The sequence below is a fragment of the Martes martes genome (genome assembly GCF_963455335.1).
Source record: "Martes martes genome assembly, chromosome: 8".
Taxonomy (NCBI): Eukaryota; Metazoa; Chordata; class Mammalia; order Carnivora; family Mustelidae; genus Martes; species Martes martes.
Window position 1 is genome coordinate 73,304,385 of NC_137895.1, and position 24,585 is coordinate 73,328,969.

Consider the following 24,585-nt stretch of genomic DNA (forward strand, 5'->3'; position numbering starts at 1 on the left):
GGGGGATATATATTTTTTACGATGGATCCTTTTAGTGGGTTTTTGGTTGTAGTTTGTTTAACTTAACTTCTGTTTTGTGTATTTCTGATGATGAATTAATTCTGACATTTCCAAGGTATAGCTGGTCTTCATCTGTTGCGTGCTATTATTGACTTTGCTGAATGAGAACAGACCATCCTACCACCTTGAGTTACCTCTGTGCCAGCTGACACTGTTCTTGAGAAGGTCATTTCTGAACAAAAGGCTGTTTTCAAAAAGGTGTTTAATTGGTGTAAGAATTTGGCAGCAAAATGTACTTTTACCTCTTGGTGCCACTGTATTTTATCACACCCCCTTCCCCCAAAATTTATCTTCTGTCTTCCTCCGGTAGGCAGTTGATTCCACACACGCTCATGGTTTCATTGTATCTTGCTCGGGAACAGAAAGTTGACTATACTGCAGGGCATTTGTATATTTCTCTTGCAAGCTTTGAAATAAAAAATAGGTTGTGAATATTGCTTTTCTTATCAGCTAGTCAGATGATAGCCATCAGGACAGCAAATGGAAAGCTGGGTGAAAGTTTTTGTCTAATCTATAATGACGTAAAGGTCTAAAAATGCTCCCTCTTCTTCACAAGTCATACTCTGATTCTACATCATTGAAGACCACTTTAATGCTTGTCACCAAAATGTGATAAACTATATGCAGTTGTCATATGCATGAAGGCAGAGCCAGATGTTTTTTAAGATTTGTTATCAGGTCATATTTTTGCATTGTCTACGTTGAATTTTTTTTCTATGTATTTCAACAATTCTGTCTTTACTGTTCTTTGGAAACTTTTGATGAATAATGATTGTTTCTGACTGTCAAGGGTATAAACCTATAATGGAATTTGCTGTGTTAAACACGGATGGAAAGTTAAGGCAGAAGTGTTTGGTGACATGAATTAGTAGATTACACTCCTCAGTAGTTGGGAATAAGGTTATTGTCTTATCTGTGGATACTTTCAGAGAAACTAATGTATTAACAGGATATGTCATATGTTTGGCAAAAAGGGATGAGATAGCCAGCTCTATGTGTTTGATTATAAAATGCTAAAAGTTGTTCACAGCTCTCCATTTTTATTAGTGTCAATGTACCATTAAGTTCATCATTAGATTTTTCCTGATTACTGTTTATATTTATGTCAATGTTTCTATCTCATGCTCTCCTTATTATTTTTCTTTATAAAATGTTTCTGCTTTAAATATTTCTTACTTTTTTCCTAAATTCTCTACTATGTATGTATGATTTTTGTTTGTTTGTTTTTTTCAGTTTATGTATATAGACATCCATAGGAGTACTTCAGTGTTCAAGCTGTTACTATTAGGAGAATGTATTTTGATGCTTCTTACCATTAACTTTTCTGTTAATTCACTAACACACTATTAATCATTTTGTAGATTTAGTGAGGAATAATTCAGTATTAATGTTATTTGGCACAGTTTAAATAATGGCAATTTAAATTATTTTAAAGATTTATACATCAACATCTTACAATTATAAAGAAGAATAATTAATCTCCTAAAATTACTAAGTTAACTTTAAAACTTTTATCAGAAAGATGTTGTGTTAGGAATGCCTAATTGTAAATTCTCCCTTCTTCAAATGGATCCATCAGACAATGCATTAATAAAGTACTAATAGAGAAGCAAATCCAAGGATGCCTTAGGAAAGGTGAAATCAATATATTAGTAATGCATGCTAATGCCCGCATCCCCAAGCAAACTATGGTGGGAAAACAAAGAATTGTAAGGTAGGGTCTGCCCTGCTCTGAACCACATAGAGTGATGGAGGAGATGAGATACACTGCAAGGACAGCAGTGGTCAGAGCTGTACGCAGAAATGCTGGAGGAGATGCCAAAAGTGCTAACGCAGTTTAGGAGAAGCAGACACTTCCTCCTGGGTGGTCGGGAACAAAGATGAAACTTGTTAGTTCTGAATAGAACAAGAGAAGAGCATTTCGGATGAATGTAATGAAAGAGGCAAAAAGAAGAAGAAGAAGAAGAAAGATCATTGTCAAAATGATTTCACCCTATGGTCTATCTTGGCTTTTTAAATTTCATTGCTGTCAATGGCATTTACTTCATTTCTTGAGGCTGAAAACCTCAAGGTCACCTTGACTCCTCCCCTTGGTCCCTCATGTGTAATTAATGACCTCTTCCTGTCAGCAGACCCTGGGCTACATGCTTTCACAGGCATTCTTTCACCTTGTCTGCAAAGTGGTAATTTAACATCCTCACTTAACAGAAAAACTGAGACTCAGAACCGTTAAGTCCCCTTTTTGGTTTCCTTCAGTTATTGTTTGGTAGAGCAGGGATCTCAACACCAAAGTGTCTCTGATGGACACTAAATCTCACACTGAAATGGAGGAAAGTTGATGAACACAGGGGAGAGAGAATGGGAATGAAGAGGAGGATGAGGAGACCACAGAGAATTGTTACATCGTTGGCAGATGGAAGAAAATTGTTGTGATACACCCATTGTCCATGCTCAAGAATTGTTGTGTAAAGCCCTCACTTAAGACCTGGGTGTATGCGTAAGTATGTCAGTAGCTAATGATGGGGAGCACCTTTGTGTTATTATACAGAATTACTGAGTTTGAGAGGCTTTTCTTTAATAATTTATGCAATTTCCTATCTCCACTTCAGAGCACAGTGCCTAGAAATGTGTGTTTTCTTCTATTTATTTATTTATTTATTTATTTATTTATTTTGAGAGAGAGAGTTACCAAGAGAGAGCCCAGGTGGGGAGGGAAGGGGGAAGCAGACTCCCCACCGAGCAGGGAGCCCAACGTGGGGCTCCCAACTCAGGATACTGAGATTATGACCTAAGCCGAAGGCAGTCACTTAATGTAGTGAGCCACCCAGGTGTCCCTAGAAATGTGTATTTTCTATCAATGACTCAGATATCATATTCTATCATCAGTTTAGTCTTCCCCAATAAGACATGTTTATTTGTCCCAATTGTTAGAATGCTTAGAGTTTAGAAAAATATGGGAGAACTTTGGCGATTCTCAGTTTACCTAGACTAGAGTGAAAGGTAAGAGAAGGTGTGACAATTGCTTCCACTTTAGAGCAAGTACAAGGGCTCCATATTAGTTTGCAAGGACTGCCAGGGCAAAAGACCACAAACTGAGGGGCTTAAACAATCTACATGTATTTATTCACAGTTCTGGAGGCTAGAAGTCCAAGATCAAGGTTAGGCAGGTTTGGTTTCTCCTGAGGCCTCTCCCCCTGGCGTGTAGATGGCCACCTTCTCCCTGAGTCCCCACACGGCCTGTGTGAGGCCATCCCTGGTGTCTTTGTTCTAAATCTCCCAATCCTGTCTGCTCAGAGGCTAGCAATCAGGCCAGATAAGGCCCACCCTAACACAGCAGCATTTTCACTTAATTACCTCTTTAAAGATCCTATCTTCAAATGTAGTTGCATTCTGAGGTAGTAGTAGAGTTTCCAACATATGAATTTGGAGTGACAAAATTTAATCCATTATGGGCTCCATGGGGCATTCCACTGGGTTCATGTTCTCATCTGCCGCTCTCTCCAGAGCCCCTGAGAAAATCACTTAGCCTTTCCGATCCTCAGTGTCCTGACCTCTAAAATAAGGATTATGGCAGCCAAACTCAGTTGTTTTGTGAGCACTAGAAAGCTTTTGTTCACTATAAGAAATCATACAGAAGGTGACCAAGCACACTCCTGAACCTCCCTAGGCCTCAGTTTGTCATTTCTAAAATAAAAATAAAAACCATCTCTTCAAGTTTTTTTAAGGATTAAAGAGCTGTTGCATGTAAAGTGTTTAGCCTAATGTCTGCATAGATACAGCACTTAATAAATACTATATGTTACCATTATTTCTCATCCTTTCCTCTTCTGCATTCCTTCTGCCTGCTCTCCCTTTTCTGTCATTGCCAATATCCCAATTAGTGAGTAGTCTGGAAGATATGACCAGGTGTGCAGAAAGAAGAAAGAGAGATGGATCTCCTTCTATCTTCCTTAAGGACACAAAAGAGGATGTCTCTATGCTTTGATCATTAACTAGGTAGTTACTTTTGGACAATTCATAACTATTTCTGTCGACCTTCTGTTTAATAACTTTCATCATGAAACATTCTTGCTTTTCTACTGTTAATCATCTGTCCTCATTGAAAGGTCCTTAATGAATGTCAACCATTTACTCTAACTAGGTAGGATATTTATTTGTTTCAAAGGGATATCTATTTGGAAATAACAGCAACGTCATTGTTTTACGACAGCAGTTGTTTAAGTGGGTAAATTTAATTACTGAACCTATCTTTCTTTAACAGTCTTGGAAACAGTACAAGTTAACAGAGATATTAACTGTCTCACCAAGAGCCATGTTTGCTGTTTGTATCATGAATTTTTATTTTTCTCAACAATTTTTTAAGTATATGAGTTGCCATTTTTAAATGAGAAGAGGAAAAAAAGGAAAATACACGTGGCTTTCCTCCTTACTTTTCTTGTCGAAGGAAAGATGCTAAAAAATCATGGCTTTATGAAAGATGGAGGAAAAGGTACCCAGGGAGAAACAGAATATGGAAGTAAGAAGGTAAATTGCTATGTGGGTCAGAGGAAGAAATGTGGAAATAGAGTTTTTATACAATGGAAAAGAAAGACGTTTCTCTAACCTATGGACCAACAACCTTGAGGCTGATCCTAGGCAAATTTCTGGAAGTGAATGGGTTTCATACACTCCATATGGAATAGGGATTACTAACTGCCAGCATGAGTTCATCAAGAAAGACTTATGCTAGACTCATTTTCATTCTTTATCTCATAAGGTCAGGGAAAGTGGTAACATAATGTACCTGAATTTTGGCAAACAACTAACCAGGTATTTTATAAAATTTCTTTTAGACAAAGAGAGAAAGTTCTAGGTGGTGATATAATTTTTTGGGTCCATAACTGATTGAGTAACATTTTCAAAGGGCCCAAATTCATAGATGGATATTTATGAAATATGGTCTCTACTTAGCCTGACCCCATTATTAGTTACTACTCTTAGATAAAGGTGAAGATATTAAGGTCATGATTATCACATTTTCTGATTTGAGGGAGAAATGAAGGAGAGGATTTTGATATGCTAAATTATAGAATAGGATCTAAAAGATGCATCAGGGAGGAAAAGGTGAGACTTACTAGAGATAAACATAAAGTAAAAAGTATGTGGGGGTGCCTGGCTGGCTCAGTCAGAGGAGAATGTGACTCTTGATCTCAGGGTCATGAGTTCAAGCCCCACACTCAGTGTAGAGATTACTTAAATAAATAAAACTCTAAAAAAATAAAGTGTGTGAAATATTGCATTGGGATTCCAGACACCCCAAGTACAGGATGGAGGAAGCATGACTTGATAGCACCATCTGTAGCTAAAGTAAGCTCATATGAAACAGGTCAGCTGCCAAAAACAATTGCCATGCAGGCTTCTGCTCTTTTAATAGAGTGAGGATATCTCAAATGAGGCAAGCCTGCCACTTCACTCCACCAATCACATCTAATCACACATGATTTCCTTTCAGAACACCTCATTTTTAGAAGAGTGTTGCACACCCTGGAACATGGTCAAAGTGCAAGGAGAGTGAGCGAAGTTGAAAATGTGTCCTGTGAGGAAGAACTTGCCCTGTTTGGCCTGAGGAGAACTCAAGGGACAGAGAGAGTTTTCATAAAAAGTGTGCAGCACCTGGGGAGTTTGTGGTCGTGAGGGAGTACGGGTGCTCATGAAGCGGTAGGGATGCATTAGTTCTCCATTCTGGAAAACCAGGGGCTGTAGTGCTGGCCATTCTGTAGGAGAATGTTTGCCACAAAGAGCTGCTGTTCCACTTCCCACAGAGCATCTGGGTACCAGGGAAGCTGTCCATGCAGCTGCACAATTGCGGGGTCTCTACGGATCAGCTTTCACCCACTAGGGTCCTCACCCACCTCTCAGCACTGACAGCTGAGCCCGGTGTGGAACCCAAGCACAGAGGGGTTCCCTGCCTCCTTCCACATGGGGCTTTCCCTCCCTCCCCAAACCAGTGGGCTCCCCCACCCTCCCCGAACCAGTGGGCTCATGGGACTTTCTAAGACATTGACTTTTAGAAAATTGACTTATTTTCTAAATTACCAGAGGGAGTTTAAAAGTAGTAGAAGCCTGAGGCAAAAACCCTATGACCAGAATTTCTCTCCTCATTCATTAACTTATAGACATTGAATAATATCCCCATTCTTGCACCCTTTACCTTGCTTCGTGTTTTTGAAGCAATTGGGTACGTTCAAATTACTCTCTCAACTGTCTGAAGTTCTTATTTATGTTTCTTTGACTTTAACATTTTCTAGAGGTAGTTGGTGTCAACTTGAGAGCCAGCCAGAGTAAAGAGTAGAAAATAGGCCTCAGCATCAGAAAAGTCTGATTTTAAATCCTTGTTCTGCCACTTCATAGCAGTGTGACTGTGGGTGAGTTAATATATATGGTGATCATGTATTAATTTAATCAGCAAATGTTTGGGGAGCCCCTCCTATGACACCAGCTCTGTATTTGCTTCTGGGCCCTGAAAGATGTTAAAGGAATAAAATGCCTCAGGGTATATGAGATCTTGATATAGTCCTATAGATCAGAAATATTTATTTGCTTGTGGTACGAATAGTGAAAATAATGCCTCTGGAGTGTTGCTAAGACTTAAAAAAGAGGTAACTAATATTAAGTTCCTAACAGAAATTACATCATGTTGATTCAGCAAATAATTTCCTTCCTTCTTTCTCCTTCATTTTTTTTTAACCTTCCTTTCTAGTTGGCTTTTGTTTATGGGGGAATGTCATACATGGGTATTCTTCTTATGTCTGTCACTACAGACCTATAGATGCTTTAAGCTGTCATATCCCTTATTCATCTGCCCTTGAGGCACTAAAAATCTCTTGAGTATGCTCTGACATTTCTCAGTCCTGTAACCTTATGAATGTACAGTGTGATCTAATTCAGTTCTGAGCATTTCAAAAGACTTTAATTTTATGATGAAATATTTTATTGCTATTAGTAGAGATCATAAACCATTTATAGTTGCTAAGAAGTTCTCTGGCTAAAAAAAAAATTTTTTTTAAGGCATTAGCCTGGATGTTACAACCTCCAGGAAGCATTTCCTGACCACTTAGATTTAGTTAAGTTTTTCTGCTCTGAGGCCCCTACATTTCCCTATCATGGAAAGCAATGCAGTGATATGTCTGTAAATTCAGTCTAGCCTTTGGATCATGCAATCCTGGATTTAAATCCAGATCTATCACTTAGTGGGCTTTGGCTAGCTACTTAACCCAAGTCCCCCTTTCCTCATCCATCAACTGCGACTCATAAAACAGGGCTATCGGAGAGCATGCAGGTTAAGTGCCTCCACAGTGCCTGGCACACGGTGGGCAATAAATAAGTGCTAGGTGCTGTCATCATCCTCACCATCATCATCCTCACCATCATCATCATCGTGACACTTTATTGTAATTGCTCGTTGAATATGATTGTCTTACCCAAATGGCCAGGGACCATATCTTCTCTGTTTTCCCTTTGTCCCCATTACCTAACAGTTTTGAACACATACTAGGAGTTTAGTAACTTGATTGTTGAATGGTTGTGTTCTGGTGGCCCACAGGACAACAGTGGCTGCTGGCGTTCTTTAATGCATCCTGCTTGGGTCAAATAATTTTCATCTTTTATGCCCTCAAAGGTAATGAGATGAGGCCTCGCTCCTTCAGGAGTGAGTCTACCCCTGGCGTAGATCCTAGAAAGAGCAGGTGAGACTATGTGGAACCCATAGCATCTCGGAACTAGGAAGGATTTACCCAATCTCCCATTCACTCCTTTCATTTTACAAAGTCCATGCTGTCACACATCCACTGCTCGGCTGGGTTAGATGTGTATATAACTGGAGGGCTGTTAACCTGAGAAGAGAGATTTAGAAGATGGTTGAGTCAGAGCAATACGTCCATTTTTCAAATTTCACCTTTTTTATCTGTCACCATCTTACCTATGGAATTTGCTTTTTATCCTTTAAAAATAACACTTAGCTAAGTCCATGTAAATAACAAGTACAAAATAATAATAATAATGATGATGATGATGATGATGATAATAATTAGCCCAGAGGTGATGTTACTTCTCCTATCCAAGTACTAACCAGGCCCGACCCTGCTTAGCTTCTGAGATCCAACGAGACCGGCCGTGTTCAGGGCAGTATGGCCTGTTGAGGTATTGCAATATGTGATGTTACTTCTAAAGGAGAAAAATTCAATATTCCCTGCAAATGTCAGGAATATCCACCACTTGTTGACATTTTGTTAAGAGAGTGCACTGTGCCTCTGCTCACCTGCTCTCTAAATTTCATCACAGAGCATATGTTGGATAAATAATAATCTATAATTGCATTAGCAAAAAAACCATTTCTAATGTAAGTGAATTTGGAAACAAATTTAAACCCCCTACTCGAATTACTCTAACTCTAAGGCCTGTAATTCCACAGAGGCCAAAATTTTGCTATAGGACTGCTTCGTTTTTACCTGCCTGGAAATGGAAGACCTGAGGCCAAATTCCAGAGTGGTTCTCCAAGTGTTCCTTTTCATTTACATCCATTGTATTTACCCAAATACACCATAGGAGGGCAGCACTCTCTTGGTTAACTTAAACAAAACTGCATGTCTGCTGACCATCTCAAAGTCCTTGACATCCCTAAATGATAACTCAGATAGGAAATCTGTTGGAAAAGATAAAAGGAGCATAAAGGAATTCATCCTTTAAGACTCTGAGTTTCTACAAAAGGGAATCTTTGAGCTAATCAAGATGCAAAATGAGAAGACAAGGAGTTAAAGGAGAAGAAAAAAAAATTTCCCCAAAGTGGAGAAAATGGAATTGTTACATTTGAAGGACTTTTACTGAGTGTGATAATCTATAGACCAGCTACCAATCAGAAGCAGATCTCATTCCTATTAATAAATGATAATTAATAAGCTACTCTGCAACAAAGACTGCCTGTGAAAGGCTCCCTTCGGTAAGGATTTTCTCTTGAATGAATGCAAATCAAGCCTGTGTACTTTACATCAGACAGCTTTAGTGTGTTTTCAATGTTGTAAGCAAAAGCATCAGCAGTTTGCATGAATTTTGGTATTCTGGAATTATATAGGCAGGTTTTGCTATAATAAAAATATGCTGGCTTTAGAACAAATGGTACTTAGATACAGGCCTGTGAATGTAAATTTCAGTAGAGCTTCAATAATTCAAGCCTGTAAATCCAAGTTTTTATGATAATTTGGCTTCAGTATTACCTACATAACAAATAAAGAAAGCGATTTGCCAAGGAAATACTTGGTCTGAACACTTAGTGAGAGGACATCCTGCGGTTACTTTAGACTAATTGAATTTTCAAGTCTAACTCCAGTTTAACTTTTTTGCAAAATCTTTTTGCAGAAGTATAACGTGCATTTCTAACCAGCTTCTCAGGTGACTCCAGTACAGTCAGCCTGGTACCAATAAACAGATGTTCTTTCATTTGTGTAGAACACTCAGCGCATGGTCTTTCTTGCAGTAGATGATTAACATAACTGATTAGCTAAAATATGGAGTTTTAATAGCTAGCATTTTGTTAACCTAGTGTGAGTTACATTATATGACTTTAAAATATAACAAAAGTGGACTTCCCATTCAGGTTAGCTTTCTTCATCAGCCCAAGTTAATAACAATTTACTATATAATAAACATTCTAATATTTCTGCTAACAAATCTTGCTTTTGATTAATAAAATTTTCAGAAAATATAAAGATGATTTCTTTCTCTAATATCTCCTTAATCATGGAAAACATTGTACTGCATGCTTGCTTTTTTCAGTGTACCTATGGGATTGACAATATGCCCATGTGTCCTGACAATAAAGGCAGTTATCTGAATATATTCCATTCTGGAAAAGCAGATTTAGATGCTAAGCATGTAACTGCCATTATGTTCAAGTTCAGAACTTGAAGATCTTTCATTATATCAATAGACCCTGTATTTTTAGATGTATCCAGATACCAAATGTGAATGGCCACATATATTCTAATGTTTTTGAGAAAGCTCACTACCAATTTTGCATCACTAATTTTTAAATCTTGTATTTAATTAAGAAAAACATCTTTTCTATTGACCTCATTCAGGGGGAAGTAAAATGTCAGATGTTTCTGTATGAATGCACATTCCTCACTAAATCTCTCAGGCAACTGCTTTCGTTACTGTTACTAACACGATGCTCCGTCATCTCTTTGTATACATGTCTAATTTATCAGTTTCTTGTAGATTGTCAGCAGCCTGCTGCCTCCGTACCGCCACAGTGCTCACAACTAGCCGGGAGGCAAGACTGCCCAACTGTCAGGTAAATTTGGACGTCCTTTCTCTTCTCACCCCAGCTGCATGTCAGATCCATGGATCCCAAGCTCTCCTTTCCACACCATAAATTCCTATCCATAATTATATTTGCTGCATCTTATCTTAAACATATGCTAACATACTCTGGATACCTGAAGTCTACGTGTGCTCTGTGGACAGGCAGGAGAGCTAGTTTATTTTACTGGCTGCTAGTGGGTAGACTCAGAGCTCCCTTCAGCTCCCTTATGTGAATAAATGCTAGGATTAGTACAGTGGTTCATTACCTTCCAAAGTACAAAACTTGGAGTTGTTAGGATGTTTGCCCTACTTCTTCTTTTGCTTGTCTTTTGTCCTTAGAGTATAGTCTCAGACAAATAAGCAGTAAGAATAGAAAGCATATCTCCTGTCTGTTCCAAGACAACTTTATGAATGCGTTTCTCTTTTGTCTCCACCCACTATCCTCATTAAAACTGGATTTGAAGGCTGGAGAAAAATTTATAATTGGCATTTTAAAAGAATATTTACAGTAATAGTGCCCTTTATGTGAGATTAACTGAGGAATCCTAAAGGTAGTGTTATTCCCCGTAATCTAAATTGGAGAATTGGTTGACAATTTTTTTAAATTAACATATAATATATTATTTGCCCCAGGGGTACAGGTCTGTACCCATCAGGTGATGTACATGTCATCTGGCTTACACATTTCATAGCACTCACCATAGTGGTTGACAGTTTTTATTCCAGTGAAAGCTTTGCAAATCCATCACGAATTTACCCCCATGTGGGTGAACTCGCACTCCACATCAGAGCACCCCCTCAGGACGTTCCGTCTCTGGGTAATACTTCATCTCCAGTTATTTGGCCTCTGATGGTACAAAGTTTTTATAGTCTGGTGTGGCTTTTATAGTCTACTTATTTTTCTTTCTGTATTTTAATGTATGTGTCACTCTTCTACCAGAGGAAGGCTGTTTTGGCATAGGGGCAGGCCTAAATAGATCTCCACAGGCCTCAGGAGTGGATGTCAGGAGCAGGCTGCATGTGGTCAGGGGTTCAAACCAGGAGAGCTGGGGATCCCCAGATGCTCCGCAGAAACACGGGGGGCAGCCAAAACCCCCATGTGACTTGGTCTCAGAGGGGGCTGTGCCTGCCAGTTACAGAAGGGAGACATGGAGTTAGCAGGAGAAGGTACACGATTAAATAAGCTCCAAGCCAGTGTCTCCTGAATGATGTCTAGTCTGCCAACAGGATTCCAGTCACAGAGTTTTATTTCAGGAACATTCTTTGCTGACATATGAATACCATCTTATCTTAACAGCCAGCTGTAGAGTCATTTTAATGATGTGACTAACTAAATATAATGGTAAACGTTCAGACCCATCCTAGTGGGACCTAGTGCATGCAGTGGTGAACAACATGGGGTCTTAACCCAGTGCCACCGTCCCTTCTCCACCAAGCACCCCACCCCCACCAGGTCCTGGCACAGTGCCAGGCACGCAACCCATGTTCAGCACCTGCTGATTACAGGAATGAGGGAATGAGCTCTGGAGGCAGATTGTTTGGGTTGAAATCCCACCTCTACCCCCTGCTAGTTGTGTAATCGTGGAAAGTTGCTTTTGCTAGCTAAGATTCTCTGTCTACGTGTGTGTGGTTTTTGTTTTTGTTTTTGTTTTTTTAACTTGTAAAGTAAGGAAGGGAATAGTTCTGAGGGATTCAGTGTGGCACAGACCCGATGCATAGGGTACTCTCGAGATGTGTTACTCTTACTAACCGTTGTCAGTATCTAACTTCCTCAAGGCAAAGGTCTGTGGCCTCTTTCATAACTTCTCTGATTTGCTTGGGGAAAGAATAGAGAAGCCTACTTCTTTAAGTGTTTCAATTAGGTAAGGAGGGGAAAGGCTACTGGGGAAATTTTTTAAGTTTTATTTCACTTAACTTTTTTTTTAGGAACTGGTTTGAGTAAACGGTTACCTGCCCCAGTTCTGTATCTTCTGAGCTTACAGAATTTAGGTTGCTTGTTACACCTTCACAGAGATGATTTACTTTAAAGAAAAGCAATTTAATGAGTTACAAATGTTTCTAGTTTCTACCCATATGAACACAGCATAACCAGGTTCTGTGGTCCCCAGAGAAATTATAAAATCCACATAGACCTGGAAGAACTTATGTTCATAGTCACTGGGATTATGATTGACTTCCTTCCCACCCACGCCTGCTGCCAAATGGATCTAATTTAAAGCCCTCACTGCTCTTGTCACTTCTTGGTGGCAGAAAAGTTAACGGCCAGTGTTTGAATTCTTACCGTGTACATGACATGTGTTCGGTTCTTTACACTTATTAATCATTAAAACTCCCAGAAGGTAGGAACAGTTATCACACCCATTTTGAAACCAGGAAACTGAGGGGGAGGAGTAGGAGGTAACATGACTTCTCCAGGGTCACCCATCCTGAAAGCTATTGAGCCCAACGAGTCTGGCAGGTGTTGTCCTAACCACCACGGTACATCACTGTACCACCAGGAGACCCTCCCCGATTTTCATTATACTGTAAGGAGCATAATCAGAATTTAAATCACTCATGTTGACCCTGTATCACTGAATTGAAAAGAAAGGAACATTCGTTTAATGAGAAACATGAGAAATAGAACATGCTCACAATGTTGAGTAACTTTAGATCAGTATTCTCTATCTCTGTTTTCTCACAATAAAAATTGTTTTATACGTCCATTGGCTTATACATATGTTCAAATAACTTTTTTGGTGTAGGGTTTTGAATAAATGAGCATTCTCATATTTTCCGTATACGCTTCTTACAGACTGATTCCGTTGTAAAGCTAAATTATTAAAATTGTTTACAGATACTAGATAATCATAATGTGAAGGGAATGCCCAATGTGGGGCAGCCTTAGATGTAATATTTAAATATATGGAGATGTTTGGGATTTAGCACTTCTCCCCTTCTATCGGGGAGTTGCTTACTGGAACAAAAAAAAAAAAGAAACTTTCTGAAGAAATACCCATTTTTACATCTTAGGAACAGTTTCCTAAGCCTACTGTTTACAAAATGATCTACCTACAGAAAGTAGGTTCTTAAATGGTAAAGGTTGAATAACAAGTGGGTTCCTGAAGGCTGTTAGCAATTGGAACTAAATACAGCCTATACCTGAAATAATTAGAACTTATTAAATATTTGCATCTAAGAAATAATTTCTTAACCAGTAAGCCAAGAACTTCTTAATATGCTTCTGTCTTAATATATATAGTGTGATGGCATTTTATGCAAATGTAAAGTAGAAGTAGTGTAATATAAGGTATTTATGAAAATCTGAAATCATGTAAGAAACCTGAAATAGTGAACACATTTTGAAATCATGTAAAGTAGGAATAGTGTAATATAAAATATTTATGAAAATCTGAAATCATGTAAGAAATCTGAAATAGTGAACTCATTTTGAAATCATCATGAATAACATAATGTGATGGTGTTGGGCCAAGTGAGCTACATAACCTGTGGCTCAGCTGTTGCCACACCCTTCAGCTGGTCCAGCAGAAATTCTTGTCTCCGTCCAGAAACCAAAATCATACTGTATGTTAGCTCAGAAAAGAAAAGAAATGTTTGTCTTCCTTGATTGGGAAGAGTATTTAGACTACATGGGACCTTCCAACATCGTTCTTTTATAATGTGACCACCCCACACTACTTGCCATAACTTATGTTGAATAATGTGTTTAGCTCCCTAAAAAAGAAAGGTGTCCTAAACCATGCAGCTCTAACAGAGAGAGAAGCTCTGTTAAGTCTGTGGGAGAGTCTGTCTGCTGCTGTGTTTCCTGGGCCATCTGACTCGTCTGCAGTGGGGAGGAAGAGCCTTGCCATGCAATGATTTTTTTTTTTTTTTTTTAGCCCTGGTGTTGAAGCTCCAGCTCTCCCAGGGCTACCTACCACGTTTTAAAAATAGGTAGGAAAAGTCATTTTTATCACGGGTTGCTCTAACTAGTACAGAAGAGTGCTGTCCTCTGAAAGTAAATTCATAGCAGTTCAAAGAGTTTGGGAACTAAGGATGACCTCAAGTAGATCAGCAGTTTACATAATTATAATTTTGTCTTAAAATTCAAGAGTTACACTTGAAGGATAATTTCAGTACCAAAGATAAGAAGGATTTTGAATGCTAATTTTTAATGAATTCAATGATGATATTAACTTTAGATATAAAAATGAAATAGATAAGAAATTATTTATTAAATATGTATTTATTGGGGCCATGGCTTAATTAAATGGCTCTGATTTGAAATGAATTCTATGGTACTGAATTTCATAATATATGAGGGGGAAAATCAGAGTTTTAGAAAAATGCCAGTCTTTTTCTATTAAAAAACCCTTATTGTGTGTTTCCCCCAGTCAGTCATCTTTGAGAGGGTCCAAACCCAAAAGTGTTTTGTAGTTTTACCTTAGGAAGTTTTACTCCCTTGTCCTTCAAGATTATTCATCAAGACATTAATTAGCCTGAGCATTTATGCATTCTTTTAAACAGGAGGCTCTCAGAAGTGGTTATTTGGAAGTCTGCATGGTATGCTCAATAACTAGGAAGTCGTAAAACTGTCCTGTCTTATTTATACTGCCAAACTAAAGCAAGTAGTGGGAACCCTTAGAGCAAATTAGGCTTCCATGGGCAATTTACTTATCCTAGGGAATCTAGATCCAGCAGAGAACTGTGGGTCCTCTAAAGCTTTGATCCAACGCTGTCTACTTCCCTGGAGCTTGTTGGAAATGAAGATTCTCCTGTCCCATCCCCGACCTATCAATCAGAAGCTGCATTTTACCAAGATCCCCCAAGTGGATGGTATGCATATTGAAGTTTTAAAAGAACTGATTTGAAGAAATCTTGCAACTAACCCAGAGACCTAGAGGAAATGAGACTGTGTGCAGAAATTGAATAGAGCGACGTTAGGGGAAGGGTTTATGTATCATTTCCCTAAGGTTTCTTGTTTGTTTGTTTGTTTGTTTTGGGGTTTTTTTGGCATTGTTTTTGAAAAGCTGCAGTCGTCTTGGCGTGCTTTAAACTATTTTCTGTGCAAAATTTGTGTTTATGTTTTTAAAATTTCTATGAAAAGATTGTGTCTCTGTAACTCTTAAGAGTATGCCTGGCCTCCTGTAAATGCGTTTCTTGCTGACACGCTTGTTTCTCATTTTCAGTCCTGACCTAGCTCTCCCTGACGAGCAGCCACATTCCAGCCCACACTGCGCCCCTCTCCACTGTCTCTCCAAGCCTCCTTACCCCTAGTCTTCATCTCCAGCGGATGGATATCTAAGGTGAATGCTTTATAGCCACACACAGGATACTGCCCAAGACCCGGCGGGTGTTTTCTTCTCGGTTGTGAGATGTAGGATTGGATTCATGTTCATCATTTTGGAAGATGAGAGAAAGTTAAGAAGAATAACACAAAGCACAGACTCCAGTGTGATGAAACATTTTATGGTTTCTCTAAGTCACAGATAAATTCTGCAATCAAATGGCTATGGTTGAGTTCAATAAAAACAAAAAATAAAAGGAAACCGGAACTATGTATCTCAGATGGCTGGCTTTACCTCGATAGCGTAAGAAAGACCTAAGACAATGTAAAATACATATATTATAAAATCATCTTTCCTTGTACTTCAAATTCAGCTATAGGAGTTGATTCCGATACTTTTGGTCATTGATATTTATTTTGTATTTTATTTACCACATGATTTATGTCTATAAAAATAATTTCTGTGAGAGGTGAACTTAATTCCTTTATTGTTAAGTATGCATAATTTGCTCAGTTAAGTATGAGTTTTAATTTAGTTCAAAATCTGGAATTGGCCAGACTGTGGTCATGTTTCTTGCACAAAATAATAAATGAGGTGCATCAGAATGTTAACAATAACTGTATTTTGCTGCTACAATGATACTGTTTATGCACTTATTTTCTGATCAGTAGCTCATTAACTGCTGGTTGTTTTTTCTTTCTTTTGTTTTTTTTAACCAGAATTCTTCACTTGCCATCATTAAGTAAGTCTAAGAAAAACTATGCTATGATTCATTGACTTATTCAACTCTTGACAGCATCTTTAATTTTTTAAAATTACAGACAAGTAGATGCACTGGTGCTGCCCCTTTGTGTGTGTGTGTGTATGTGTGTGTGATAATGTTAAGAAAGCTAAATAACGTGAAGGGAAACAAAAAGCTGTGTTTATTAAATGACCAGAATTTTTTTTTTTACTTTCCCAAATTCAGGGTCCTACTAGGAGTTTTTCTTGCAAAAAGGTATCAAATGGGAAAATATATACATAGATGTAAGTTAGCGTTTGGTTAATTAGTTGACCCAGAAAGTGTTCAGATTTTGAGTAGGATTGTACGTTTCGTTGTTGCTGGGTTTTTTTTTCATAGTGAATCGTCCTTGCCAAAAAACAATAATAAACCTTAGCTCATTGTCTACTTTTGACAAACACTCAGGTGCCTACAATCATTATATTATATTGAGGTAGTCCAAGTTTTTAGTTTGTTTTCAGATTCTGCTGGATAACTTTTATGACTTGATTTAAGGCAGCGGATTTTCATAGCAAAATTTCTTTTGCACATAATCTGACAAACAAGGAAAACAGCTAATCGAGCTGAAAGGTCTAACACTCCTGGGCTCCTTAACTATCAAGTGCTGCCCACACAATTGCTCCTAGCCCTGATTCCTTGTCTAGTCAGGTAGCCTTAACTTATTTAAGACCATAACAGTTTGACCTTTTCGTGTAACTCTATCTGTAACTTCTCTTCAAAACAAAAACAATCCTCACTGTTAACACAAAAGGTACTTAACAACACCGGGCTCTAACAGTGAAGATCTGGTAGTGGAGATCTCAGCTTACTGAGTGGGAGTGGGTGGTACATTAATGGATGGTCCATCAAAGATGGCAGCCAGTCGGTAAATCATAAAGCACAGTGCAGGAGCTTTCGTCAATCGTACACCTATTAAGTAGTGGTCACACTATTACCAAAGCAACCAAGAGGTTTTGAGTTCCTCCTATGAGTGCTATTTTTCAACAGCGTCATTCATTATGCAACTTGGAGTAACTGGAAATCTTCACTAAAGTAGAGATTCAGGTTAAAGTAAAAAAAAAAAAAACAAGAAACAAAGCAAATCTTCACAAAGTCAGATCATGGCACCCTAACATTCTGCTCTTTCCCTACCTGCATCGCCTTGTTGTTCCTAAACTCTCACTTCGTTTTATTGGTGTTTTCTCTACCTGGTACCAGTATGAGTGAGACAGTGTGGGTTTTGTTGGAGTTCAATTGAAAGAAACAACCCCATTCCCCATACTTCCCCATTCCTGCTTTTTCTTTTTCTTTTTTATCTTTTTATTTGTTCTTCAAGCATCATGTTTTCGGACCTGAGAAGTGGCATAGCTGCTAAGTTGACTTTTAAGAAAAACTGTTTGTGCCTGAGGGAAAATACGCCTTTTTTTAAAAGTACCTCAGAAAATCTTCCTATGCTGCATCTCGATGTTGTTGGTGGTACAGGGAACTGAGCAGTAAGTACTGTCTGTGTGTAACGACACACAGTACTTCACACAGTACCATCTGTGTGCCTACTTACAGTGTAGTATTGCTTTCACGCTCCCTGACTTTGTATTTATGACCCGGTGAAAAGTCACGTTGTAGATGAAACATTTATTTCTTCCCATACAAAGTCTATTATATGCTCGTTTTAACTCAGTTCTTTATCTTAATAGAGTGGGAAATGCTTGTTTTGAAATATGAATTCTATAAACATGTTAATTTTAGCAAAATTTTGCCAAGAAGATATAGAGACTTGGAAATAAATGTCTAATTTTCAGCACAAAATTAGATAATAATCCCTAAGCAGTAGGAGAGAATTCCATGTACTTACACTGTGGCATCATTTAGTACACTTTAAACTGAGCCATATCTGTATTTATTTAGATGCATTTAAAAGAATAAATATGTGTAGAATGTGTTAAAATTAGTACCTGTAAAAAAAAATCAGGATTCAAAAGGAAATGAAAAATTGAAGTATCAGTGAAAATCAAAAAGAGTGAACCTCAGTAAGACTAATTGTAGATAGACTTGTAGAATAAAAACCAAACACAGAAATACAATAAGAATATGGCTAATTATTGGGAACAGAGTGGGCAAAGATTAAAGGTAACCAGCAAGAGTGGTTAGCAAAGTAATTAGGTAGGTTTTTAAAAGTAAGCACAATTACCATCCTAAAAAGAAGTCCTTATGCAGAAATGCTTTCCTAACTGAGGATTCCTCTTAGCTAAGAAGTTAAATTAAATTTAAGGGAGCAATGAATTTCCTTTAGCCTGAGTGCACAGGGGTATACAGGACCCTTGGATAATTCTTTCCAATCAACTTCTGACTCATCAGATCCCTTTCTTACATCCAATTCTGCTTCAAGAAGAAGAATTTGGAGAACTTTGAGAAAACAGAAAGCTATTAAATAATTAAGAAAAGACCCATTTAGAAAGATAATACTTGTATTTAGCCTAAGGAAGAGGAGGTACAATAGTGACCTCCAAAGTAAGGAAATTTAACAAGAGGTACCAGCTATAGATATCACTATTAAGACTGGAATAAGAAAAACTAAGCCTTTAGTGTGTAGGATTTATATTACCTTGATGAAAGAGATTTTTAACAGTGGAATATGAATCACTAATAATGATAATCATAAGGAACATTGGTTTTTTAAAAATTAAATATTATTGGTTATCTAGTAAGGATTGAGTTAGGGGACAAAGTATCTTATGATAATGTATTATAATTCTGGGGTTCCATAATCTTATGCTTCTTTTGAACTTAAAAATACATTAAAGTTATGCTGGTTAGTCACAAAATATTTTATCCCTTGAAAATAAGATGGCAATCTTAATTTTTCCAAGTTATCTGATTTAAAAAAAAAAGAAATCATTGGTATTGTTTTTTCCTCCAGCTGTATTTCATAATATTGTTAGTAATTTTACTATAAAAAGCCTCAATTGTCAGAGTTTGAAAAAACAAATGTCCTCAGGAATACTTTGGAAATAGAAGGTATGCAATCCCTTAGGGGGCAAATGCCTCTTGAATTTTATCTTTTCTTAAAAGCATCTTCAATCTCAATATTTCCTCTTTCTATTGCTTTGGAAAATATTCCTGTGCAGCTAGTCCTTCTGTTTCAAACAACCAGGAAATGTTGGTCAAATAAGCCAACTGTGAATGTGGACAGTATTAAATGAAATCCTCTACAATTCTCAAGTAGAAATTACAAAATATGAAAAAGAAGAAATGAAATATATTTTCTACTAGGATAAGAATGGCAAATTTAATGTCTAATTGTTATAATCAAAGAGCCAAAAGACATAATCTGTCTTCCAGAAAGACACATCAAGGGACACTAATCAATTCCCAGTAAGGAACTGTGCTGATTCAGCCCAAGGAGGCCAAACCCACTGATACTGTAGATAGAAAGTAGGACTAGGTTCAAAAGGAACTCCAAGGGAAAAGTTCACAATTTAAAAAAATTTTGTTCTTCAGGTTTTTTGTTTGTTTATAAACTGGAATGATTTAAAATAATCCTCATATTTACGATTGCAAAAATTTAGAAGAATATGTTTTCACATAAAGAGGACACAGTTCTCCAAAAAGTTGTTGAACTGGAGTTGTGATAAATGACGTTCGTGATCAATGCTGATACCGACAAGTAATTTTTACCTTGAAATCCATTTCTATGGACATAGAAGACCAATCTAGCTTCCGAGTGACCTTTTCCACTGTCTGCAATTATGCCCCCAGATGAGTTGCGTCTGTAAGTTCATCTTTATTTAAATGCTAAGTTAACTGCCATAGTCCCTGATGTGTTGCATTTGTAGCCTGATCAATTATGTTGACATCTGAAAGATTTTGTCGAGGCATCTCTTTCATCCTTCCCCTCAAAGTATAACTGAGGAAGATATTTAGTACTGAGATATGTTCCCCAATCGACGATTTTCCAGAAATAATATTCTACTTAAGAAGAGGAATAATTAACTGCCTTTACTGTAAGGGTGTGAGTACATAAGTACGCGTGTAAAATGTTTGCATGAGAAATTTCACATCATGTAAGCTTTCCCACACTCATAATGCAAACACTATAGAAGTCTTATTTCTCTTGTGATCTTCTCTCCATTAGGAATGTAAGGAGATTATTACCTATATCTGGTCTCCTTTCCATATTGAAATGCATGGCTCTAATCCTCAATGTATTTTTATCCCTTTCCTCCACAGTTATTTAAAATTTGTCTTATTTAAACTGACACCTGGATAAACTACCAAGCTGGATTATTTCTGTGATTGGAGTTTAAGTGCTGTAGAACATTGGCCGAGAACACATTTTTTTTAAACTTTATTTCTTTCAGAATTATTCTCTGATTATTATGGTTCTCTAATAAAAACACTGAGAAGTAAATTGGATGCTTTTAGTGTGACTGTACGGTTTTCTCTCTAAAAAGTCATTTAAAAAACAAAGATCAGAGAACCGTATAAAGTAAAGAGAAATGTCATCTTTTTGTTGACAAACCATTATTCAACAATACGGAATATCCAGAATGAATTATTTTGTCATTTAGGTTTATAGATATGATTACACACCAAATCTTAGAGGAAAGAAATGATTTTACCATTATTGCCACAAAAATTTTAAGCTCCATGGTTTGACTGTTAGAGTCAATTAAATAATTCTTTGAAAATCTTTTATGATATTTTTGTAATCTACTCAGTGTTTTTATTTGCATGATTACACGTATATGATGAACCATACATGATTCTGAATTGTATTTCTTTCCAGTATTAACATTTGTGTAGTGTGTGGCCAACCCTGATTTGTACACTGTATAATTGTTGTTGTAATGATTCTGCTATTCCTACCTTTAATTGCAATTTTGTTATTATGCCTTTTGGGATTAAATGATGTGAAGTGTTCCCACCTAATGATAATACCATATGAAAACATGACTAAAAGACTGACCTAAGAAATTCTTTTGTTGCTAATCATTTTTTTAAATTCAAATTTCAACAGAAACTTGTTCTCAAAGACATATGCATTTATTTTAAATTCAAAAAAATTCTTATGAATTTATTATTGCTTGTCATTTTAAATTTTTTTATTGTAGACAATCCTAAGTGAATGTCTCTGGGAGAATCCATTTATGATATCTGCTTGTGTTTGTGTAATCAACGGTTGGAAAAGGCACTCCAATGCTAAGAAAATAACCAAAAGCCGATATATCAGTTCTTATATCTTGGTTTATGTTACCAACTGACTATGGTGTAATGCATAACTCTTTCCAGTAAATAAACTGGTTATCTTTTGTTCATTTCATCTATGCTACATTTTTATCAGTTTTAGCAATCTTTCTGTATGTCATTTTTACTTGTACTTATCAAATAAGAAAAAAAGTATATGAATCTCTATATGATTTATGTATCTATGCAAAGAGCCCTTATTTGAACTAAAAACTAAATGCTTTGCTTTGACATTTCTACACATTCCTAGTAAGTAATGTTTATCAAATTTGCCCATTTTCTCCACTTGTCATCTTTCCCACTTGTAATCATTTCTAAAAGGATATTTTGGCAGGTGGTTACACTTAGCTGAATTAGATTAGGAATGTTCCAACATGAAGAAAATGCCTGTTCAAAAAAAAAAAAAGGGAAACATTATTGTAATGAAAGAAGTATGAAGTTTGTATGCTTTATTTGGGATATAATCCTTCTTTGTTCTCTTTCATATGAAGGAACAGCAGAGTCCCCCGAAAAATATATGTTGGAGCAAATATGGACTTCCGTGAAGTTTTGATGAGTTGAAAACTCTAATGCAATCCTCATCATAACTAAACAGATTAATGGGCACAACAACAATTCTAGCTGAAGGTGCCTGCCTACCTGTTGTGTGAATACAACTCTGGAAATAATAGTGTAAACTTTCCCCCAAATATCTCCTTTTTCTCTTATAAGGGTTATCACTTTTCCTGGAAGTAGGATCTCTAAGTCTGTTTGATCCATAATCTTCTCTTACACAATGAAGCTGATAGTTGCATTCAAAAGCTAAAAACTGGATCAGTTTCCAGGAGAACCAAGAAAATTTCTTCTTATCCCTGCATTTTGCAGGTGATTTGGGTAGCCCTGCATCCCCACTGGAGGTAAGAAAGAGTCCAGAATTGATGGGAACTTGTGGGAGGGATTTTCCTTTATTTGGGGTTGTACACACATTGACTAGTAAATTGTGGGAACCTGAATTTTGAATGTGAGCGATAAATTCCTGAGAGATGGGTTCCTTGGCTCCTTGTCACCAAGCCTTAGTTATAACTCATTTGGAATTGAGATTATGGAACCTAAGTTTACCTAATGTAATACCAGCAGACACCAAATACCAACCAGTTGAGGGAAATGGTCTTTAAATTAAGTGAATGGTTATTCTCCTCATTTTCTCTTGTTCAATCTAGATCTCTATGTTTGAAGGAGTCTTCATGTGTATAATCAAATCATCTCCAGAGTTCCTTCTTAAACATTTTATGAGTGAACTATCATTGAAATACTTTAAGAAAAAAGGATAAATCAGCCACAACATTAACATTAAGGAAGATAAATCTCACTGGAAAGAATATTGCCAGTAGCAAAAGTAAAGATAATTCATAATGTAATTTAAATGTAGAAAACAGTATAAGATAAATCATCACTATAGTGACATCCCGTAAAGAGCAAAGAAAAGTTACAATTGTTTACATAATTGGTGAGACCCAGTGCAGAATGAAAATATGGACCTCCTTTTTCTAAAATGATTAAGAATTTCAAAACTGTGACAGCAGAACATTAAATCAGGCAGGGAATCCTAAGTGACTATGTGACTGTAGAGGGGTAGCCTGTGAAGCCAGACTTGCCCCAGAATATGCTAAAGTAGTGATCCAGGACCTAAACAGTGAAGGTAGCTGTCCAGAACCTGGACTTTATTATTAACAGAATGGATTTTCCAGTTTCCATGCTTGCAAAAAGAAAACAATATGCTTATTATCTGGGACAAAACATTTTAATGCTATTAATTTAAAGAGTTATCAAGTTGAATCTGGCAATAATTCCATAACCCAATGCAGCCTTACATTTCAACTTAAAATTTTTTAAATTCTGATGTTATCTATCAAGTTGTATAGAAATTATAAAAATCATTAAAATAAATAAATAACAGCAGTAGACATTGTAATTGCTGTATATTTAAGTAAAACTAATATAAGATCCCTACTGATAGCTTCACAACTTGACTTCCTTTGAAGTTATGAATGATTAATAAGGTCAGCCAAATAACACAGGAAGATTTATGTCATTTAGAAGAGCTAATAGCCCAAGATTAGTAAGTGTTTTATATCAACTTCTAAATAAATCAAAGAGGAAAAAGATTATTTACTTCATTGAGAGCCATTGGTACTGAAGATATAAGGGCTTATGTCTTACTAAGCTACCTTATACCTAAAAAAAGGAGAAAATTAGAATATATATTAATTTTTTTCTTCTTCTTGGTAAAGCAACAGTAAAGACCAATAGAAATGGTTATCTATAAAAGAGCAAAGCATATGGTGGAAGGGAACCAGAGGAGACAGATTCCTCACTAGGAGCTGAATGCCTTTTTGTATTTTTTCCTATTTCAACCATGGAAATACAATATCTATTCAAAAATGAAAAAATAAATATGGGCTCACCAAAATTTTATGACTAAGTCAGAAATAAAAATTAGTGGGGCGCCTGAGTGGCTCAGTTGGTTAAATGTCTGCCTGCAGCTCAAGTCGTGATCCCAGAGTCCTGGGATCGAGCCCTGCCCCCAATGGGTTCCCTGCTCAGCGGGGAGTCTGTTTCTCCCTCTGCCTTTGCTCCTCCCCCAAGTCATGCTCACTCTCTTGTTCTCTCTCTCAAATAAATAAAAGAAATCTAAAATAATAATAATTTAAAAAACAATAAAAAATAAAAATTATCATGAATTCTAGAGAAATAATTGTTCCAAAGCAAGCTATGTCAGTGGAAGTATTTTGAAAAACATGGAATTTGATCAAATTTAAGCCCTGGTATTTATAAGCTCTGTGCATTGGAAAGGTATTTAGCCTCTCTACACCTCAAGTGTCTCATTTTATAAATGAGGATAAAAATGCCCACCTGGCAAATTTATTGCAAAGGTTA

General features: G+C 36.9%; 1 protein-coding gene across 2 annotated transcripts in view; it reads left to right on the forward strand.

Annotated features, from left to right (window-relative positions):
- The window catches only part of BICD1 (BICD cargo adaptor 1), a 214,154-nt gene extending 198,253 nt beyond the window's left edge, over positions 1–15,901 (forward strand). The window contains exons 8-9 of one of the 2 annotated variants that reach the window (XM_080810796.1): positions 10,312–10,387; positions 15,567–15,901. In XM_080810796.1, the coding sequence (XP_080666922.1) occupies positions 10,312–10,359 (48 nt within the window). In that variant the 3' untranslated portion in view covers positions 10,360–10,387; positions 15,567–15,901. The remainder of the gene's footprint in view (positions 1–10,311; positions 10,388–15,566) is intronic. The other variant, XM_080810795.1, reaches the window with a different exon arrangement.
- The last annotated feature ends 8,684 nt before the right edge of the window (positions 15,902–24,585 follow it).